The following is an 18,304-nucleotide window of genomic DNA, read 5'->3' as shown; positions in this document are numbered from 1 at the left end:
GAGCCATCATTTGTGGCCAGGTTGCTTCTGAAAGAGAGCTACGTAGCTCTGTGGGCCTTGCCTAGTAAAATACAAATAGTGAGTTTGCTCCGAGAGTAGCACGACTAACCCTGTCCAGCCCGTCGTTCGAAATGTGGTCCATTGTTTGGTTCGGGTGGCCACAGTCGCTGCACTGTGGAGTCACGCTTAATGTCCCGCTTGTGGGAGAGGTGTGCGTGGCGAACGGTCGTCATTCTGAAGCAGTTGGCGGTGGAGCCACCACAGTTTTCCTAGCAAAACAGAGCCACGTGGATAAGTGGTGGGGCCCTCGATGAGGCTTTTTGGAAATCGGCCTTTTTGGAACCTGTTTATATATATGTGTGTATATTGCACTTCTTTCGCACCGTCTAGCCAACTGTGCTAATCGGAGGTGCGGGGGAAGGGCAACAAATGAAACACAAAAAGCAGTTGTAAATAAATTAGTTTTCATTCTAGATTTAAAAGTGCATAGCTCCAGTGGCTTCCAAATTTTCGAAGGAAGAGCGTTCCAGATGGGTGCAGAAGCACATATGAAAGTGCGTGATGCAGTGACCGTCTTTGTTCGATGGTTAGCCACAAGCTGCTCTGAGGATGACTGGAGTTTGCATGATGATTTATGCTCTTTGAAGAGCTCAGCAAGGTACATATATACATCAATAAATGCAAAAATGTACAACAAACTATATTCATCAAAAGCTGAGAAGTGTATAAAACTGACAAATGTGGTCATGTTAAAGGAGGCAGAGCTACGTTTTTTACGTGCTGCTGAAAAAGCCGTGTTTCACAGTTGTACGGCGGGTTCTAATGTTTTTCAGTCAAAGATTTTGACTGTTACGAGATCATCCTTAATGTGATCACCTTTGAAGATACAAACTTAGTATGGTGCCGAATGAGCGAATGGACAACTGACGGAAGCGTGGATGGCACAGAGAACAATTAAAACTGAAACTAAACACAAGAGAACAATACATATTCTTAGTCCGGACATAAAAGCACGGATTGTCACGGCTGAGCGGACATCAGTTGGCAGAGACTGTTCTACACCACCAGGGGGAAGGTGGCTGCGCACGGAACATGCGTTTAGATCGTTCATACAAAAACACTCCCACGTTCGCTCGTGATAGACCGCAGAAGACAAGCACTGTTAGCGAGTATCCGTCAAGGCTGACAATGCACATTGGGCGTCACGGTGGCGAGATTTTATCTCCCTCGCCTGGCATGCAGGAGGTCGTGGGTTCGATCCGGAGCCTGATGCCTGTTGTATATTTGGAGTTTCCATGTTTCTCTCCCCGTTGGTCATGTGGATTTTTCTCCGGATGCCCCGGTTTTCCCTCCACATTTAGAATCACGCGTTTATAGTATTTGGCTGCTATAGATTTCCACGTGATCAGCCACTTTGTTGAGCTATCATTTGGGGTCAGGCTGCTTCTGAAAAAGAAGCGAATAGCTCAGTCGGCTTTACTTGGTAAAATATTATTTATGAGTGATTTGCTTACCGTGCTATACTTTGCACTCCTATCGTGTTTTTTAAATAGTTTCTTGCTGTAATGTTCTGACCCGCCCCGACTGGACATCTTTGAAAAAGAGCTTTACAGCTCATTGGATTCCTCCCATATAAATAAATATTCTGAACTCTGCTCTGCCGTCCTAAGCCGAGTGGATGTCACACACAGCAAGTCCATACCAGATATACCATGTCTATATTTAAACGTATGGTTTTTTTATATTTGCGATTTAACGTTACGTGCAAATCAATACCTGAGACAGCAAAATCAGGACGGAGACAAAAATGGCCAGTGGCAGACGGTCTCCGATCCACAGAAAGATGGCGTGCGTGCACCCTCGCACGTGAATCACTTCCGTGAGCTCCAGCCGCTGCGGAAGGCACGCAGAGACGCACAGCGCAGCACACGGTTGCAGGTGACAACGTGCCGCATGTGCACTTCAGTCAGGCCCGAAAAGCGTACGGCAAAGCCACGTAATGACAAAAAACGAAGTATTTCATTACGTCATTCGGTGACGCTGCATTGGCGGTCGGGGTGCACATCAGCATGATTTCACGGAAACACTCAACCGACTAGTTAACTACACTGTGTGGCCTTAGAAAAGGAAAAAAATATAGATAGCAGGCGACGTTTTGGGAAATGGTCCTTCATATATTTTTACGTGCTATGACGAAAGGGCAATTGCGCAAAACGTCGCCTGTTATATACGGAGGGTCGCCCAGACGGTAATGTCCCACCGGCAAGGAATACATCGCTCTCGTTTCTTGATGGTGCAAAATCATTGAGTTTAATATGCTTTCGCGACCAATATTATCCATAATAACGTTTGTTTCTTGGGTTAGATAGCGAAAATTTAAACACGTCGTGAAACCCGCCATCATCCGACGCAGCCAATTAGTAAGGTTTGTCACGTAAACAAAACGTGCCAATCAGTTGCTACTTGAGCAAACTGGCGCATTGAAGGGTAAACTGACAACATTTACAATTCGAGTACGATGTTTCGCTGGCAATTACAATCAGCTTCATCAGGCGATAGCCAGAATTGAGAAGAAATCCTCCTGTGTCGGTCCCATTGCAATGGAACAGGATTTATATGGGAAAAGTAGTGCACATATTAACCAATAAATCTGTCAATTCCATGGGTAGGTTTCACTTTTCTTTAACGCATTTTGCCCGAGAAAAAAGAAGTAGGGCATTACTTTCTGAGCGCTCCTCGTGTATATATAGTTATTCTTTTAAGGCAGTATTATTGACCAACGTGTTGAGATTCAACGTCGTAATCAGTCAGGAACCAAGTTGTTATTATGACGATGCTTTAGCAATCATAATAATACGTGAGCTCACAGCCAATGTAGGATTCCATAAGCATATGTATCAATCACCTGACAATCATGGACGATATATTGTTTTATTTCAAGGCAAACACAACAGCGTGGCCTATTTTCAGGCTTGACTGACACTGGTGTCTGATCATTATCTTAATATCCATGCCATATCCAGTTGACTTTGAGACCTGTGCGATGGGCATGATCATCACGATCTGAATGATTGTGAAAGTTTTAGTAAAAAAAAAAGATTTTGAATGTGTCTCCAATAACACGTGAGCTGATGTATTCGTAATAAAGAACATTGTATTTTCCATGAAATAATTTATTAGTACTCCTGAGAATATTAATGCAGCTTTGTATGTGTCATGTATTTAAACGAGGAGCATCTCTATATGATGTACAGGGACAACTAGTTAAATCAAATAATACATAGGAAACATCGAATAACATAGACTAGCCACGATGACCAAAACATGAAAAATAAGGTTAATTATAGATATTTTAAGATAGATACTAACTTACAAAACAACTGGTAATGCATCTGTGGGTATTCATTGGCAGGGCCAAACCCTGTGCTACTTGCTACACTCTCCCTCAGAGCCAACATCGACCCTCGGATGAGTTAATGAAAACTGGTCAAGAAAAACCAAAAATCATTACAACAATGTTTTAGTGTGAGAAATGGCACCGTAGATTCTTAAGAGCACGATCGGTTGAACGGTGGATCAGGCTGGGGCAGCTTACGAAAAAACTATCAATCACTGACTAAAAGTGTTGTACTTTATTAAGCCGGACATTGGGTGAAACTATACACCTCTGAATAGAAAACAGTCAAAAGTAACATGCAGCTGACCTAGAGGCCACCGTTTAAAATTCTATATTTCCATGGTAGGGGCAATCTCTTCGCAGGACAATCGCTGCTGACTTCGCACAAAAACAGTGTTCATTTGTATCAGCCCTCAAAGGCATTATGGGACGAGTGGATCTCGGACTAGCAGCCACTGCAATTAAACTTTTAGGAAACCTGTACGCAAACAAAAAAAATGCAAGTTAAAGTGAAAATAATTGTTAGACGAACCTCTTTATGAAGGATGCCATAACCACAGTGTGAGTTCAGCAGTGCCCCAGGGTTCTGTAATGCAGGCACAACGCAGTACGAGAATGGGTTAGATTATATTACGCAACACCCAAGCTTTACAGTCTGAACAATCCGACACGCATGGGCAGAGCAAGGCGTTCCTACATTACGAATCTGCATACAACAACCGAGCCACAGGTCGCACTGACGAAGAGGCCAGAGGCGACATCATATGCCAGCACACAAAAAACGCCTCAACGGTTCGTCCTGTGTAGAAACTCGACTGTGCTTTTACTCCATTCAGCGGTGTCAGCGAATGGTCCCTAAACAGAACATTACAGGCAAGCCGCAGTGCTGGATAACAGCAGCCTCACTCCACAAATACAAATGAAGGCGATAGATGGCAGCAAGTCTGGACTGCGGCCGATGTCAAAAATAAACATCTCACACAGGGACCCCTACCGTCGAACCTCCCGGGTTCAACCCTCCACGCCGCCAAAAGTCGACCATCAACCGAATCAGGACCGGGGGGCCATGTGGCCGACGCGGCCAACCGATGCCACAAAGAGATTTGGCGGCCTGCGAGTGGTGCGGTCACAAATCCCAAAACCGTCGAGCGCCATCGTGAACACTCCGTCGCTGCCGCTGCTGCTGCCTTCACTCCTTTAGAGGAGTGGATGCTGATCCACTCTGCGCCTGAACGGGCGATTGAGTGGATACCAAATCTAAAATGACATTTAATCTGCTGCTATTAATCCATACGAAAGAAGAAGTGCGATTGTGGCCCTGCAACCCACACTATGGGCCGTATAGTGAACCACTGTAGTCTCCGCTCCTTCAATGAAGGAGGAACAAACAGCAAAACGGCACAAATTATCTCCTGAAGCCCTCTCGTGGCGATGAAACCTCAACATTGGCATTCAGCTCCTGAACATATATTTCCATATGCAAGAATAGAACACAGTCTAATTTATAAACAGCACAGGACTGCGCCTACCCAAATGGCAGTCTATACAAAATGCATTTTTTTCTTCATCACCACCTCCGGAATAAGCAAATTAATAATTACTGGAAGCAATTCTATTCTTGAACATTGTAATATTTTCAGGAGCTAAATACCAATGTCGAGGTGTGCTTGCTATGATAGGGCTTCTGGGAAGAGTCGTTTTGCTATTCCTCCATTGAAGGAACCTCACCCGATCGCTTTTTGGCACTTAAATGGGCGGAATTAATTTCGCCAAGATGGACGGTACTAGTTGTGTTCAAGGTGACATGAAAACACACGTCAGAGGTGAGGCCACCGCGACAAGGCGACCGTCTCCCACCCATCAGAAGCAAAGATCCATGGCCACGGCAGGATGAAAGCCTCCTCAAGCCAGCACGATGTCTCACGGCCTCGCGATGCAACAGCGGATTTCATCGCCTCGCCTTTCGCTGTGAACGTCCTGCCCTTTGGCTGCCGCTCCACTGCTACTCTCAACAACCGGTCGTCATCCCTTCGAGCGATGGCTCCCTGCTCAGGCCCACTTGCTTTTCTTGACGGCCAATGATACTTCTGACCCGTATGTCAAAGCAGGTAGAATTGGCTTTAAATAAATTGCCAAAACGAATACTGTATTTGCAAGTGGCAGTCACGGTGTATCTGCCGTGAAATGAGAATGCAGCAGTGCTAATCACATTTGGTGGTCATGAACTATTGGGTGGAAGTTCCACATTCCTATGCGAAAAGAGAAGTTCAACATACATAGAGGAGCCAGTCTCTCCATAGCAGGACCACACTGGTGACTTCACACATGGTGGTATTCATATTATCAACTCTGCAGGGCTGATGCACTGAGTGGACTCCTGACCAGTATTTGAATTCACAACCTTCCAACTGGCGGTTGAGTCCCCAATGCTACAAGGCTGGATGAAAGAGATTATGGCCATGTATAAATAACACAAAAATGTGATTAAGTATGAATGCCCGTGACACACGCACACCAATTGCCAGTGGTGTTATTCGTGGCCAGAACTTGAAGCCACTGTTGCTAGGTTTTGCAGCGAGGATTCCTAACGAGAATGCCACCACTCGTTCCGCCAGAGGCGCTTGTCCCAGCTGTCAATAATGATGAATCGTGATCTTTGTCTTTGTCTGGGCTGATCAGCACACACACATTCACTATGGCTGTAAACAAGCTATGAGTGTGTGTGTATTCCCCAACCAGGGAGAAACTAAATAATGGATAGAACTTCTTGTATTTTGCTTACTGTGTAAGAGTAAAATAAAAGCATTGCAGCTCGAAGAAAATACATTTTTTTTAAACAGACACGTTGGTCGAAGATTTTACCTGAAAATTACTTCTTACAAATTCTAGGAATTTTATTCCAAAGTAACAAGGGCCACGACAAAATCTCATCCCAACACAGTGCAGTAGATTAGATGCATTATCCAGTGTTTACTTTCACATAGTCTACAGCCCGTTTGTAATAAAAATGGTAAATAGTGGTAATGCTAGGTCTTGTACCAATCACACATGCAAAAGCCAACAAATCAATTTTATCGTCATTGTAGAGAATACTAAAATAATAAAATTAACACGCGGGAAATTTGTCTTGGGTAATCTCCACCTTTCCACGTTATGACTCAGGCGAGGCTGACTCTGCTGAGTCGAAACCGGTCCAGCGTTTTGCTTGCCTTGTAACAATGCAGCTGAAAGTGACGCACTCCCAGAAGGCTTGTTTAAGACATATTTTAATGTATTATTTACGCAGAGAGATGGACTTGTGAAGGAGACGTATTGTCTGCTTATCTATGTTGTTACTCACGTAAGATCACATTCACTCTTGTGTAAGGATTCAAACTAAGATCGGCTATAATTGGTTTCTCTTTGCGGTTAACCATGAGGTCATCTATGGATACTCCAAGGTGACATTTCTTTACTCAAAAGGGGAATGACAGCCTTATCATGCTATAGTAAAGTATAGAGGGAGTAGTGGGAACATTGGTAGCGTACTACGGCTACGAACCTGGACACCCGAGTTTGATTCCTGGCCATGGCTGACATCAGATGGCTTGTGATATCTGAACCAGTCCTTGGCAGTCCCATTCACCAGCCTGAACCGACCAGCTTGGTAAGATTTGGTCAATCAACCACTATGACTGACATGGTATGTGGGGAGACCTTCATCCAGCAATGGACTGACAAAGGGACAAATGTGTGGTGTAATTTGTTTCTGAATGTTATTGTTCCCAGCCCCTCTATGATTCCAACTGCCACTCGCTGTGCCTCCTATCAGCCCCCTGCCAAACTACCAGGCCAAGCCAACCACCCATACCACTTCGATCATCTTTTGCCCATGCACTTCTGCATTTTCAATTTGAATCTTAATTTGCTTTGAATCGATGTTTTACATGGCAAGGAGGTTCTGATCCTGTCAAGAGCACAAGGCCCCCCCCCCCACCGTGTGTGTATCATCTCACCGTCTGCATCACTTCACCTCTCTGCTTTCAGTCATAATCGAAGGGGGTGTGTGTGTGGGGGGGGGGAGTGAGTCACATGGCCTGTCGGTAGCATGCTCACCACTTTCTGCGGAGGTTCACGGTTCAAATCCAGCGGCCGCCCATAATACGACCGGGAGTGTATTTATTGCAGTGGTTATATGTCTACGTGCCGTATGGACGTTAAAAAGTAGGCCATTGTGTGCTTGCGTCATTAGCCAAGTTTGAAATTACTCACTTGAAATTATAGCTACCTCTCGTTTTACGCGGGGGTTGTGTTCTTACAAAAACGGCGTGCAACTCAAAATCGCGCAAATTAAACGTAATTTTCATATTAGCAATAAAGGAAATGGTTGGGGTTAGGGAGAATATGCTATCGAACTTCATTCTTACGTACAGATATTTCAAAGGTTACAGTTCATTTAACATTTCCAATACTACCACACATGCATTAAAGACAGTAACGGCCTATTTAAAAGAACGATTTGGAGGCATCCTTGGATGTAGCTGGACGTTTACCGGACATATTGGTAGGCAAAAGTATGCACGAGACAAAGATCACGCGCGGGATGAGATCTTCAACACGGCGCGCGAGCGGGAGATGCTGATGCTGCCCATGCTCGTCGTTGTTGTTGTTGTACTGCACCTCCGGCAGCATCGCTGCTGAACTTCTGCTGCCTGCCTAATGACGAGCTCGCAAGCGCGTTCCCGTACACCGCGGCCGACAGCGCCGGAGCGCGTTATTTCAACAAATGTGCATGCATCACAAAAAAATAAGCGTCAGTTAATCCAACGCACTATTTCAAAATCGCGTTAGGCAAATCGAGCGTAAAACGCGGGGCGACTGTACACATAGCAATTCATTGCCGCCTACTGCAAACAACGTGGCAGAACCCTCCTGAGAAAGAGCCATGATAATCTGTGAGGCTTTTCTGGGTAGCCAAGCAGCATAAAAATAATTGACCATAGTCAATCCACTGCTGGATGAGGCTCTTTCCAGGTCACTCCCTTCAAGTGACTTCATCTATTATGTTTGTGTAGCATTCACCGAAGGTCCACGGTTGATTTTGACCTGACACTAGTTACTCCATCGCCTTGCGATGAATATGTCAGCTGTAGGGAAAGTTGGGAAAGTTGGAAAGTGATATCAAGGTCCGGCGTTCATGCAGCTCATCAATAATGAAAACTGTATCAGCACCTTAATAATTTTAAGAGCAGCCCCACGGTATTGCCACTGTGGTCACCAATCTCAAACCATCGGCCGCGTAGCAGCGCCACTACCCACTTAGAATAATTCTCCGGCAGAATTTCAGATATTCACCATGAGGCTACTCCTGCGATGTCCACTGGCTTATGCACACAACTTTGACACGGGCGTAGAAACATTAATCAACTCCACGACATACGAAAGAAGATTGCCGTAAATGTGCTCAGGTTGATTTGGGCTTGGTGTGGAATGAGATGGTGTCATGGGGAAACGGAGACGCCGGTTTGGTTGGGGCTTATGGAAATGAGGGAGGAATTTGCTGGCCTCCTGGTGAGGAATGGAGTGTGAAATTTCAGACACAGCTCGAGTGCATATATGCAAGTGCTATTTAATAATCGGTATAAAAGCACCGGTGCGCATCGCCATGCATGTGACCACGGATTGGCGTGCACTTCTTCCATGCACACATCAAACCTGCACGGGCACAAAGTCACAGATTCATACAAAAACTCCCCCCCCCCGCTTACTGGTGATAGACCGCAGAGGCCAAGCACTGTTAGTGAGTACCCGTTAAGGCTGGCAATGCATGTTGGGCACCACGGTGACTAGGATATGTCATCTCTCTCGCCTGATATTCAGGAGGTCGTCGGTTCGATCCCGACCCTGATGGCTGCTGTATATTTGGAGCTTGCGTGTCTCTCTCCCCGTTGGTCGCGTAGATTTTTCTCCGGGTCCTCTGGTTTTCCCCTTCATAGTTAGAATCGTGCGTTTAGAGTATTTGGCTGCTATAAATTTGCACGTGATAAACCACTTCGTTGACCTATCATATGTGGCCAGGTCGCTTCTGAAAAAGAGCTACGTAATTCAGTGAGCCTTACCTGGTAAGATAAGACATATAAGTGGTCATGTAGCCAGCACCATGCCCAGCCACCTTTGTCTTTCCAGGGTGCATGCTAACACATTGCTCCAAGTACAAATTCGAGGCTCACTTCACCTAATGGTGGCCCAGAACCGGTTTAGATATTGGCCACTGATTCTATCCGTGACCGTGAATCAAATTCAGGTCGCCAGGTGAGTAGGGCAGTGTGCTTATTCACGACACGACTGCTGTCCCAAACGCAAAAAATAAATATTGATTTGAAGCTTTCGTGACTGCAGGAATCCATACTCTTTGGTTCTTTCGGTAAAGTCACCTATAAAGGTCGGCATGGCACACAGAGGGTGGGCGGCAAACACCACCTCGCCAGGTACTCGTTTGAGGCTGCGTCGACCTCGGAGAGGCCCAGGCCCGCTTCAAATATTCGCGACCGTTGTTGGTTGTGAGTGGGGAATTGAGCTCGGGCCCCTGAGCTCAATTCGCGGCGCAAACCCTCGAACAACTACCGGTCTCCGCTCAAGCACGAACACACAGACGCGCGTTTACAAAAAAAAAAAACACGAAACTGCTAACTCTAATAACTCTCGTGGACACAACGAATGCAGAAGCAAGGGAGAGGAAGAATTGGGGGGAAACAAACAACCACACACAAATACCACTTCTGCGGAACCGCTCTGCCCTTTCGTCTTAATTATCTCGTGCACCGAGGGCACTCGTGGTGGGGGAGGGGGGTATTTTTCATGGGTGAGAAACCTCTCGCCGTGGCTAACAGGCGACCTGGTTACAAAAAAAACACACCAGGGGGGCTCGGGCAAGGAAGGGCGCACGTGGTGAATGCACAAACCAGGAGGAATGAAACATCAGGCGCAAAACACCGCACTCCACCCACCCCTCCTCCCTCAAACAATGCTGCCGTTCGGGATAAAGTGCAAAGGGTGCCCTATTGCTGGGTCCGCACGAAATCCGCCGTACGGAGAGGACTCGTCCAATTGCGACAGGGCCTGGGCCAATTGCGACAGGGCCTGGGCCAATTAACATCGGCGCGAGCGCAGAAAATGCCAGCGCCTTTGTTCCACCGCGGGAGTGGACGTTGCCTGGCGAGATTCACTCGCAGGGCGTGAGGCAATGCTCGTGGAAGATCCACGGAGGCAAACGCTGCCGTAGTGTGGAGGCAGCGAGGGTCGGTGGATCGCACAAAAATGTTTTTGAGAAAAGTTCCTCTGTTAGATTTGAAGCTTTCGTGACTGCAAGGATTCATATACTCTTTTGGTTTTATTCGGTAAAAGTCGCGTAGATAAAATAAAACCAAATAAAAGAGAATAATTAAATCACGACGTTTCGGAAGCTTGTGTTGCCTCCGGAACGTCGTGATTTAATTATTTTCTTTTCTTTTGTTTTATTTTATCTCCGTGACTTTACCGAATAAAACCAAAGAGTATAGTTCCTTTTTGATTTAAATTTTGATTTAAAGCTTTCGTGACTGCAGTAATTCATATTCTTAGCTCTTTCGGTAAAGTCACGTTGAAGGGAAACAATAAAATAATAAAAAATATATAAAACAATAAAAATTCTCACGACGTTTCGACCATAACACAAACGGTCGTCAGCGCGTGGCGCTGACGTTTTTAAAAATAAATAAATAAACAACCGCTTTATTTATAAATTAATGCAAACCGACACACCTGATGACGACCGGTTGTGTTATGGTCGAAACGTCGTGAGAATTTTTATTGTTTTATATATATTTTATTGTTTCCCTTTAACGTGACTTACCGAAAGAGCTAAGAATAGTATAGTTCCTCTTTTCTCCTGTGGGCGCCCAGGGTGCTACACCATAGCTCGCCAGGAGATGGCGGTAGAGCCGAGTCGCGCTGAGGAATGTCATCGGCCGCGATCGGCATGGGTTTGGATGTTGCTCCCTCGTAACGCGTTCATCGCACGTGCATGAACACTCGTTAATTGGCTGGAAACATCTTAATACATAGAGGACCACAGAGCTTGGGCAATCGTTGGTGTCAGCTCACTGTCCCGGCTGCCTTTCAACTTGCACGTGATTCCCCGGCAAGTTGTGAGGTGCGATGTGCATGAACGGCGACGCAGTATAAAACTAAACGTTATTGACATCACATTGCTAAGTCTGGGCAGCCATCTGTAATGAAACCAGGCTTTCAAGTGTCACCAGTTTTCTAGTTACAGGCTGATCATCAATAGCCGCACACAAACACGTCGAATGCATCTTGAGCTCCAGGCTGGGATATCGTGATCAATATTAACGTTAATTTACCTCCAGTAATCTGTAGATTACTAAAACAGATAGGCGAGTATCAAGTTCGGCCAATGTCACCACAAACAGCGGGAGAGTAGTGGCTACACTTGGTGTTACTGTGTCAGACACCAACCACCACCGCAACGTGGAAATGACAACAGAGCTGGGATTTGGCAGTCAGCGATGGGCAAAATGTGGCCAAGGAATCCAACAACGCAGTTCAAGCTGCTGCGGTGGTGACTCCTCACACAGCAATGAAACCCTCCACATATATCAACAACCCCTGCCTGTGACAGCGTGACACGAAGAGTATACACACAGCGGGGGGGGGGGGGGGGGGGGGGGGGGGGGGGGGGGGGCTTGTTAAAATTGCTGACCTGAAAGTCGAGATTTTATTTGAATCGGAATCTCTATTTAAACTGGAGGAATCCGATAAGCTATGAAGCTCTCCCCCCTCCCCCGCCGCGAATGTTGACCCAATGTGAATACGCGCGTCATATTTGTACATGGAAGCAATAACAATCTGGAGCTGGTATTCGTAAACCATTGAACGTAATATATGGTTCCCATCAGTGAATTACGCAAACGCAGGTCCCGTAGTAAAACGCCCATAATTCACCCTCCTCTCTCCATTGTCATTTTCTGCAGCCCCCCCCCCTGCCCCTGCCCCCGCTCATCTTGCGTTGGAAACTGTGCCATGGCCATCTATATCCGTGGCAAAAAAAGACCCCCTTCGACCGTTCAGGTCCGTTTTCAAACAGGCACGCGGTGTAGCCACCAAACGACACATCAAATAACAGCGAGCGTATATCAAAGCTCGATATTCTGAGAGTGCCTTCACAATGTGACGGGAGCTCAAAGAGCCAACCCGGCCACTCTGCGCCCTCTGGAAACGTCTCCACCTACGTCCGACGGGGAAGAAAAAAAAACCCCACACAGCCTTCCCCCACTGGACATCGATTTTATTTCTGCGACTTCAAACGGCAGAGGGCAAACTCGAAGAAAGCAAGGCACGAGCGCTGCCGGGGTTTATTCCGTCGCGGCGATGTCACCGCCAAAGTTATACGTGCGGATGACCAGCTCAGCGGCACGTCTCCACCGTCCGCTGGGCTCGGTGTACACGCACGAAGTGGTTCAAAATCCCGCGCGTAATTTCTGGCAATGCAGGGTGCTCACACGTTTTTCCGTGGAGGCGGTGGTGGCGGGCGTGCAAGACGACGCGGTTGGTTTGCTCTAACGCGTCGCATTGGAGAGCGTCGGTCCCGAGTCCACAGGTGGTCACGAAAAAAGCCACGATGTGCGATGCCTGCTGGGGATCAGTACCTTAAGTGAGTTGAGGGATTGTTTGTCCTGAGTTAGAAAGGTCTCTCTGGCTACAAAGAAGAAGCTATTGCCCAAAATATAGCCTGTTATATTTCTGCATTTTAAGGTCGCGTTGTCATTCATGAATGTGTTGAGTTTTGTCTAACGACAAAACTCAACACGACAAAACTCAACATAGGGTATTGGGAACACATATCAAGACTGGACCCTTGCGAAAAAAGGGTTTTGAGAATAAGTGAAGCTCTCCTTAAAAAAATTGATGGTGCTATTATACAAGAGGCGCATCATGAATCTCAATAGGCTCTTCATTAAATTAAATAAAGAACACAAATTGTCAATTCATCCCAAGCAAAGCTCGCCAATCATCTCACTGCCGTGTGACTAACTATACAGGCAGTACGACAGCAGGGACGACTGACGCGGGAAAACCCTGCCAACAATTTCCATGACCTTGGCAGGGAATTCAACCCAGCGGCATTTCGATCGCCTGCTGTCCACATTACTGCGGGTCGAAGGGGGGGGGGGGGGGGGATAAGGCTGCAACAAAGAGAGCGCTCGTTAAATAAATATATAAACACCCGCGGTGAAATCCCTGCTCTTGCTGACCATTAAGGCAATGGGCACCCCCCGCTGACTCCAGGTTACGGTTGAAGGAGCAGACTATGCTTCGCCCTAAGGAGGGGAAGAGCTTAACGGTGCAAATGCTGCTACTGTGGCCGCCAGAGCCCACGTGAGTCACAGAGAGAGAGAGAGAGTCTGCTTAACTGCGCTTCTGTGTGGTCTGCGCCGACACGGAGAACCGAAGCCACGTCACAATGTGGAGAAAAAAATACATATCAGCCGGTCACCATGGCCAATACATGTTGTCGATGCCCCCCGCCCCCCCCCCCCCCACCCGTGTTGCCAAGGTCCTTCTCCGCTGCGGAGATGTGTCAGTCTCTCGGTCAGGCCTGTCGAACAGATGGCTTATGTTTAAACAAGCCCCTGACTCTGCCAATGAGACCCAGAATGCTCAAGTCGGTCCAGAGTTTGTTCGCCTCGACGAACGCTGCTTGGCTGACGGATAGGCCGACGGACGGCATAAAATGTACGCGTTGTTTACGCGCGGAGACGAAATGCGATTCGGCTTTAACGAACACACTTTTATTCAACCCGTATAATAGAGGGGCTGTGTCACGACACCTACTTTGCTTAGAATGGAGGGCGAGGAAAGAGAGCTCTTGTTAATTCAAGTTGTGGGACACACTGTCAATGTCCCCTCATTCCCCACCTTCAGGGAATGGTTTATTGACTCCGTTACCATTTGTTGTACGTTTTAAGCACCGGCTGCAGAGCACCAGCGTAAAAACATTTTTTATTTTGCCAGGTAAGGCCCACTGACCTACTTAGCTCTTTTAAGAAGCGACCTGGCCACAAATGATAGCTCAACGAAGTGGCTTGTCACGTAGAAATGTATAAGCAGCCAAATACTCTAAACGCACGTAGGGGAAAAATCTGAGGACCCAGAGAAAAATCCACACGACCACGGGGAGACATGCAAACATCAAATGTACAGCGGACATCAGAGTCGGGATCCAACCCACGACCTCCAGTATACCAGGCGAGGTAGTTAACATCTCGCCACCGTGGGTGCCATGGTGGCGAGAAAAGGTAAAGGTGCAGCCCTGAAACTGCTTGCTCACATCACTTCGTTTTGCAGGAGCACCTCCAACTAGAGGGAGATTCAAGAGAGCCTCCTAAATAGGATTATTTTGGCCTACTCTTCCATCCTGGGTAAGCATCTAGGAAGAAGTGGGAAGTACCCGCACGTTGACCCCGTGACACGCTGACCTGACGACCTACTAACCACGGCGAACCCGTTCATACCGCTTGCGTGGGCAGAGGCGGTCGTTGGGGGTGGGAGGAGAGGGGGAGGCGGATTTACTGGACATCTGTGAACAAGAGCTTCAGAGCTCGTCGGATTCCTCCAGTCTACGCACAAATTGGGATCCTGAGAAAACTTGCACGGTTGTTTCAATTGCCGCTCCAGGAGAACCGGCGACCTCTGGATTGTAAGTCCAGCGTGCTGACCATTACACCTCCGTGGCAGCATCCCAAATGGCACCACTGTATCCCCTATTAATATCCTCCATGAACAGGCCACCGCACGGCATTGTGATCCATTATCGTACCCCGCGTGAACAAAGTGCACGCTCGCTAGCCGACGTGCAATTAAGCGAGCTGTCCGTGTCGGCACGCGTGATTGCGTTAAACAGCCGCTTGTTTGAGCATGAAGCTGCTGATTAATACAAATCCATTCTAAAACAAATAAACAAACGCAGACGGGCTCAGTTCATGTGCGCCACTGCTCCTCATAAGTGACTCTCAACGAGCGGCAAGTTTAATGCACAGACAAGTACAGGACTTGCTTTAATTGGCAATCAGAAGAAAGGAAGATATCGACGTTCGGACTGACTTTGCTTCGTTCAAGGCCATGATGAGGTTTGAGGTCAAATAATCTCAAGCTGGGGGTGCTGCTCTTCACTGAAGCTCAGGCTCAGGGCCCTACTAGTTTGCCTATGCCAGACTACCTATCTCAATAAAATAAATGTGCCCACTCCGATTCAAAAGTAGTTTTTTTTATTTTGTTTGGGTCAGCTCGCGTAAGTAAACAACCACTGTGTGTCACACTCCCTCCTCCACCCGACAGGGCCGATCAATAAATAAAGCTCGACAGTTCTGGAAACTGCCCGATGATGCCGGCTGTAGCCACAAGCGAAGCGTCCCTTACCCAGTTGTTAACCGCGTGCAGCTTTGCTCTCCGGCGGCAAACAACAACACCGGCTTGTGCTGCTGAAGAGGTGAAAAAAATGGGACGTTGTTTGACGTTGACAAACTGCATTGATTGGCCGCGTCGGGTGGAGTGTTGGGCGAATGAGGCACGCTTTGCTTACGCAACCTGAGCTGAATATCTATTAAGCATTTTGATATCTTGGGACCTTTTTTGCCAGTATCAAAGTAGGGTTTTTAGCACCGTTTCTGGTAATAAAACAGGAGGTGTTAAGATGTCCAAACAACAAATATAAACCTTTTGCAAGGAATCCCGTCTGCATTAACCACGCGCACTTGTGGTGAACATGCAAACAAAACATGCTCTGATCATTTACGCATTGTCTTTGAAACTGATTGGCCTACACCAGAGACAGCCTTCTTCATGGCCTAGTCTCACCCGTGTCAGAGCATGTTTGTTTGCGTGTTCAAGTGCGTGTGGTTAATGCAGACGTGACTCCTCGAAAAAAGGTTTATATTTGGTGTTTGAACATCTGAACCTTATAGCGGGACCCTGGGGTCCCATAAGCCCCCGGCTCTCGCATAAACATGAAATTATAATGTAAACAAACGCTTTGCTCTTTTTCATCAATGGGTTTGAAGGATGGTGGCAAGTGTTGTCTTGTTAAACTATGCCTTTAAAACTGAAAACTACTTAGCTGCAGTACCTCTATTTAAATACACTATCGATTTTTTCTTAACACCCCTCGGTCAATCATCGTGTTCGTCAGTGTGGATTTGTGAACACACTTTGTAAACAGTACATAAAATAGTACGCGTTTTCCATGCGCTGTTCATATTGTAACAAGCGTTTACACCAATGTTACTCTACAGAGTAGTGGGTCGCCGCTCCTCTTATCCGCATTGATACGTGCGGTATGTGGGGATTATGGCTTAACTGCAAAGATAAACCTATCTGCACAGATGCATACGGACAAGAGAAGTATTATCAAACAGGAGGTATTAACGGTGCAACGCATCTCATCTGTTAAATATCTGCTGTTAATAGGATTGTCATCGATTGATCCTGGCTGCAGACATTGGTAGGTCACAAATAATAATGAAGATAAGAGAGCAGTTTCACTGTATTATGCAAACCGTTATGACAAATAAAGGGCTTAAGTCGTGTAGGCAGTTTGAGCAGCTTTGGATAAGATTTATGATCCTGCCCATACCCGAGCATGGAGTGCATTCGCTTGTTCAGCTCTTGTGCGCATTCATCCTCGCTGCTGTGCTTGGACACGACACGACAACAGAACGATCCGCGCCAGGCGGGTCACGGCGTTTATGTGCGCGGTGGGACGGAGTCGCCAAAAATGAATGAATGAATTGATTACCATTTTGACTTCCGTTTATTCGGGACCCCGGGGTCCTGCCATAAGGTTCATCTTAACACCAGTTTTATTGCCAGACAGGGTAAAACCTATATTCTTATTTTTCATAACCATCGTGATGTCCATCGTGAAGGCCCACAGGTGGTAAAAGTGCCCGCTCTTTCTGTTCGGCGACTTGGGCGATGTGGCCGCACTGAAGACGCTCGATAAACCCAAACTGACCGTGGTGCGTCATAATCATATCGTAGTGTGTGTTGCCATATTTCTAAAAACAAAAGTTGGCACCAATCCCGTTTCATTTGGAGTTGAGCAACACGTTTTGCCGAAGGCAATCGTGGCTGACCACAGATAAACTGTTCCCCGCCATAGGAATGTGGAAATTCCAGCACTGGCTCGGGACGAACAATGGAGACGAGTCGCCTGAATGTGAGTGTGGGAGCTGTAGTGTATGGGCCTTCATAGGTGCTCGCTAACAGCACTTGCCGCAACAGTCTGTTAAGGCTAGACGGGGGATGTTTGTCTTTGCTGTAGTGTATCGGTTAGCGTATCGCACTCACGACCAACAAGAGTGGCGAATATTTAAATCGGTTCTGGGCCTCTCCTAGGTCTACTCGGCCCCAAATGATAACCTGGTGCAATGTGCAAGCATCGCCACTCGGAAGACAAAGGCAGCCAGGCGTGGTGCTAGCTACGCATCCCCTCGTGTGCCGTGTACAGACCTTCAACAGCAGTTGCCCCAACAGACTGTTGTGGTTATATGGGGGATCTTTGTCTTTGTGGAGATATACTTGAGCTCTTCTTTGACAGGATTGACATCTTTTCGAAGCAGGGACACGACTACTTGTACCCCAAGCCACATTTACAAAGCATCAAAATACAATTAATGTCAAGATAGATAACCAAGATGATAGAGTAACGTGATTTAGAGATTCCGGTACACTGAGGAAGAGCAAATATGGTGATTGGCTATAAATTTACATTACGATTGACAAAGTTCACTGATTGGCTGACCTGATAACATGGTGGGGGAATTGCATGCCCGCCTGTATATGGAGCATATTCATGCACCCAACAGCAAG

The 18,304-nt window shown here is 46.9% G+C and overlaps 1 protein-coding gene across 4 annotated transcripts in view; it reads right to left on the bottom strand.

The window, feature by feature from the left end:
• Window positions 1-18,304, bottom strand: part of LOC116950935 (tetraspanin-15-like) — a 311,303-nt gene that overhangs the window by 17,059 nt on the left and 275,940 nt on the right. For 3 of the 4 annotated variants that reach the window (XM_032969120.2, XM_032969121.2, XM_076073223.1), the window contains 2 exons: window positions 3,930-3,983; window positions 1,777-1,893 (listed from right to left, as the gene is read on the bottom strand). The exons of the other annotated variant lie outside the window; for it this stretch is intronic. In XM_032969120.2, coding sequence (XP_032825011.1) covers window positions 1,777-1,893; window positions 3,930-3,983 — 171 coding nt within the window. The remainder of the gene's footprint in view (window positions 1-1,776; window positions 1,894-3,929; window positions 3,984-18,304) is intronic. 4 annotated transcript variants of the gene reach the window in all.

This window comes from Petromyzon marinus, chromosome 41, assembly GCF_048934315.1.
Source record: "Petromyzon marinus isolate PM22_M1 ecotype Great Lakes invasive population chromosome 41, UKy_Petmar_22M1.pri1.0, whole genome shotgun sequence".
Classification (NCBI taxonomy): Eukaryota; Metazoa; Chordata; class Hyperoartia; order Petromyzontiformes; family Petromyzontidae; genus Petromyzon; species Petromyzon marinus.
The sequence above is the reverse complement of the archived record's forward strand: the minus strand, read 5'-3'. Positions and strand labels throughout refer to the sequence as shown.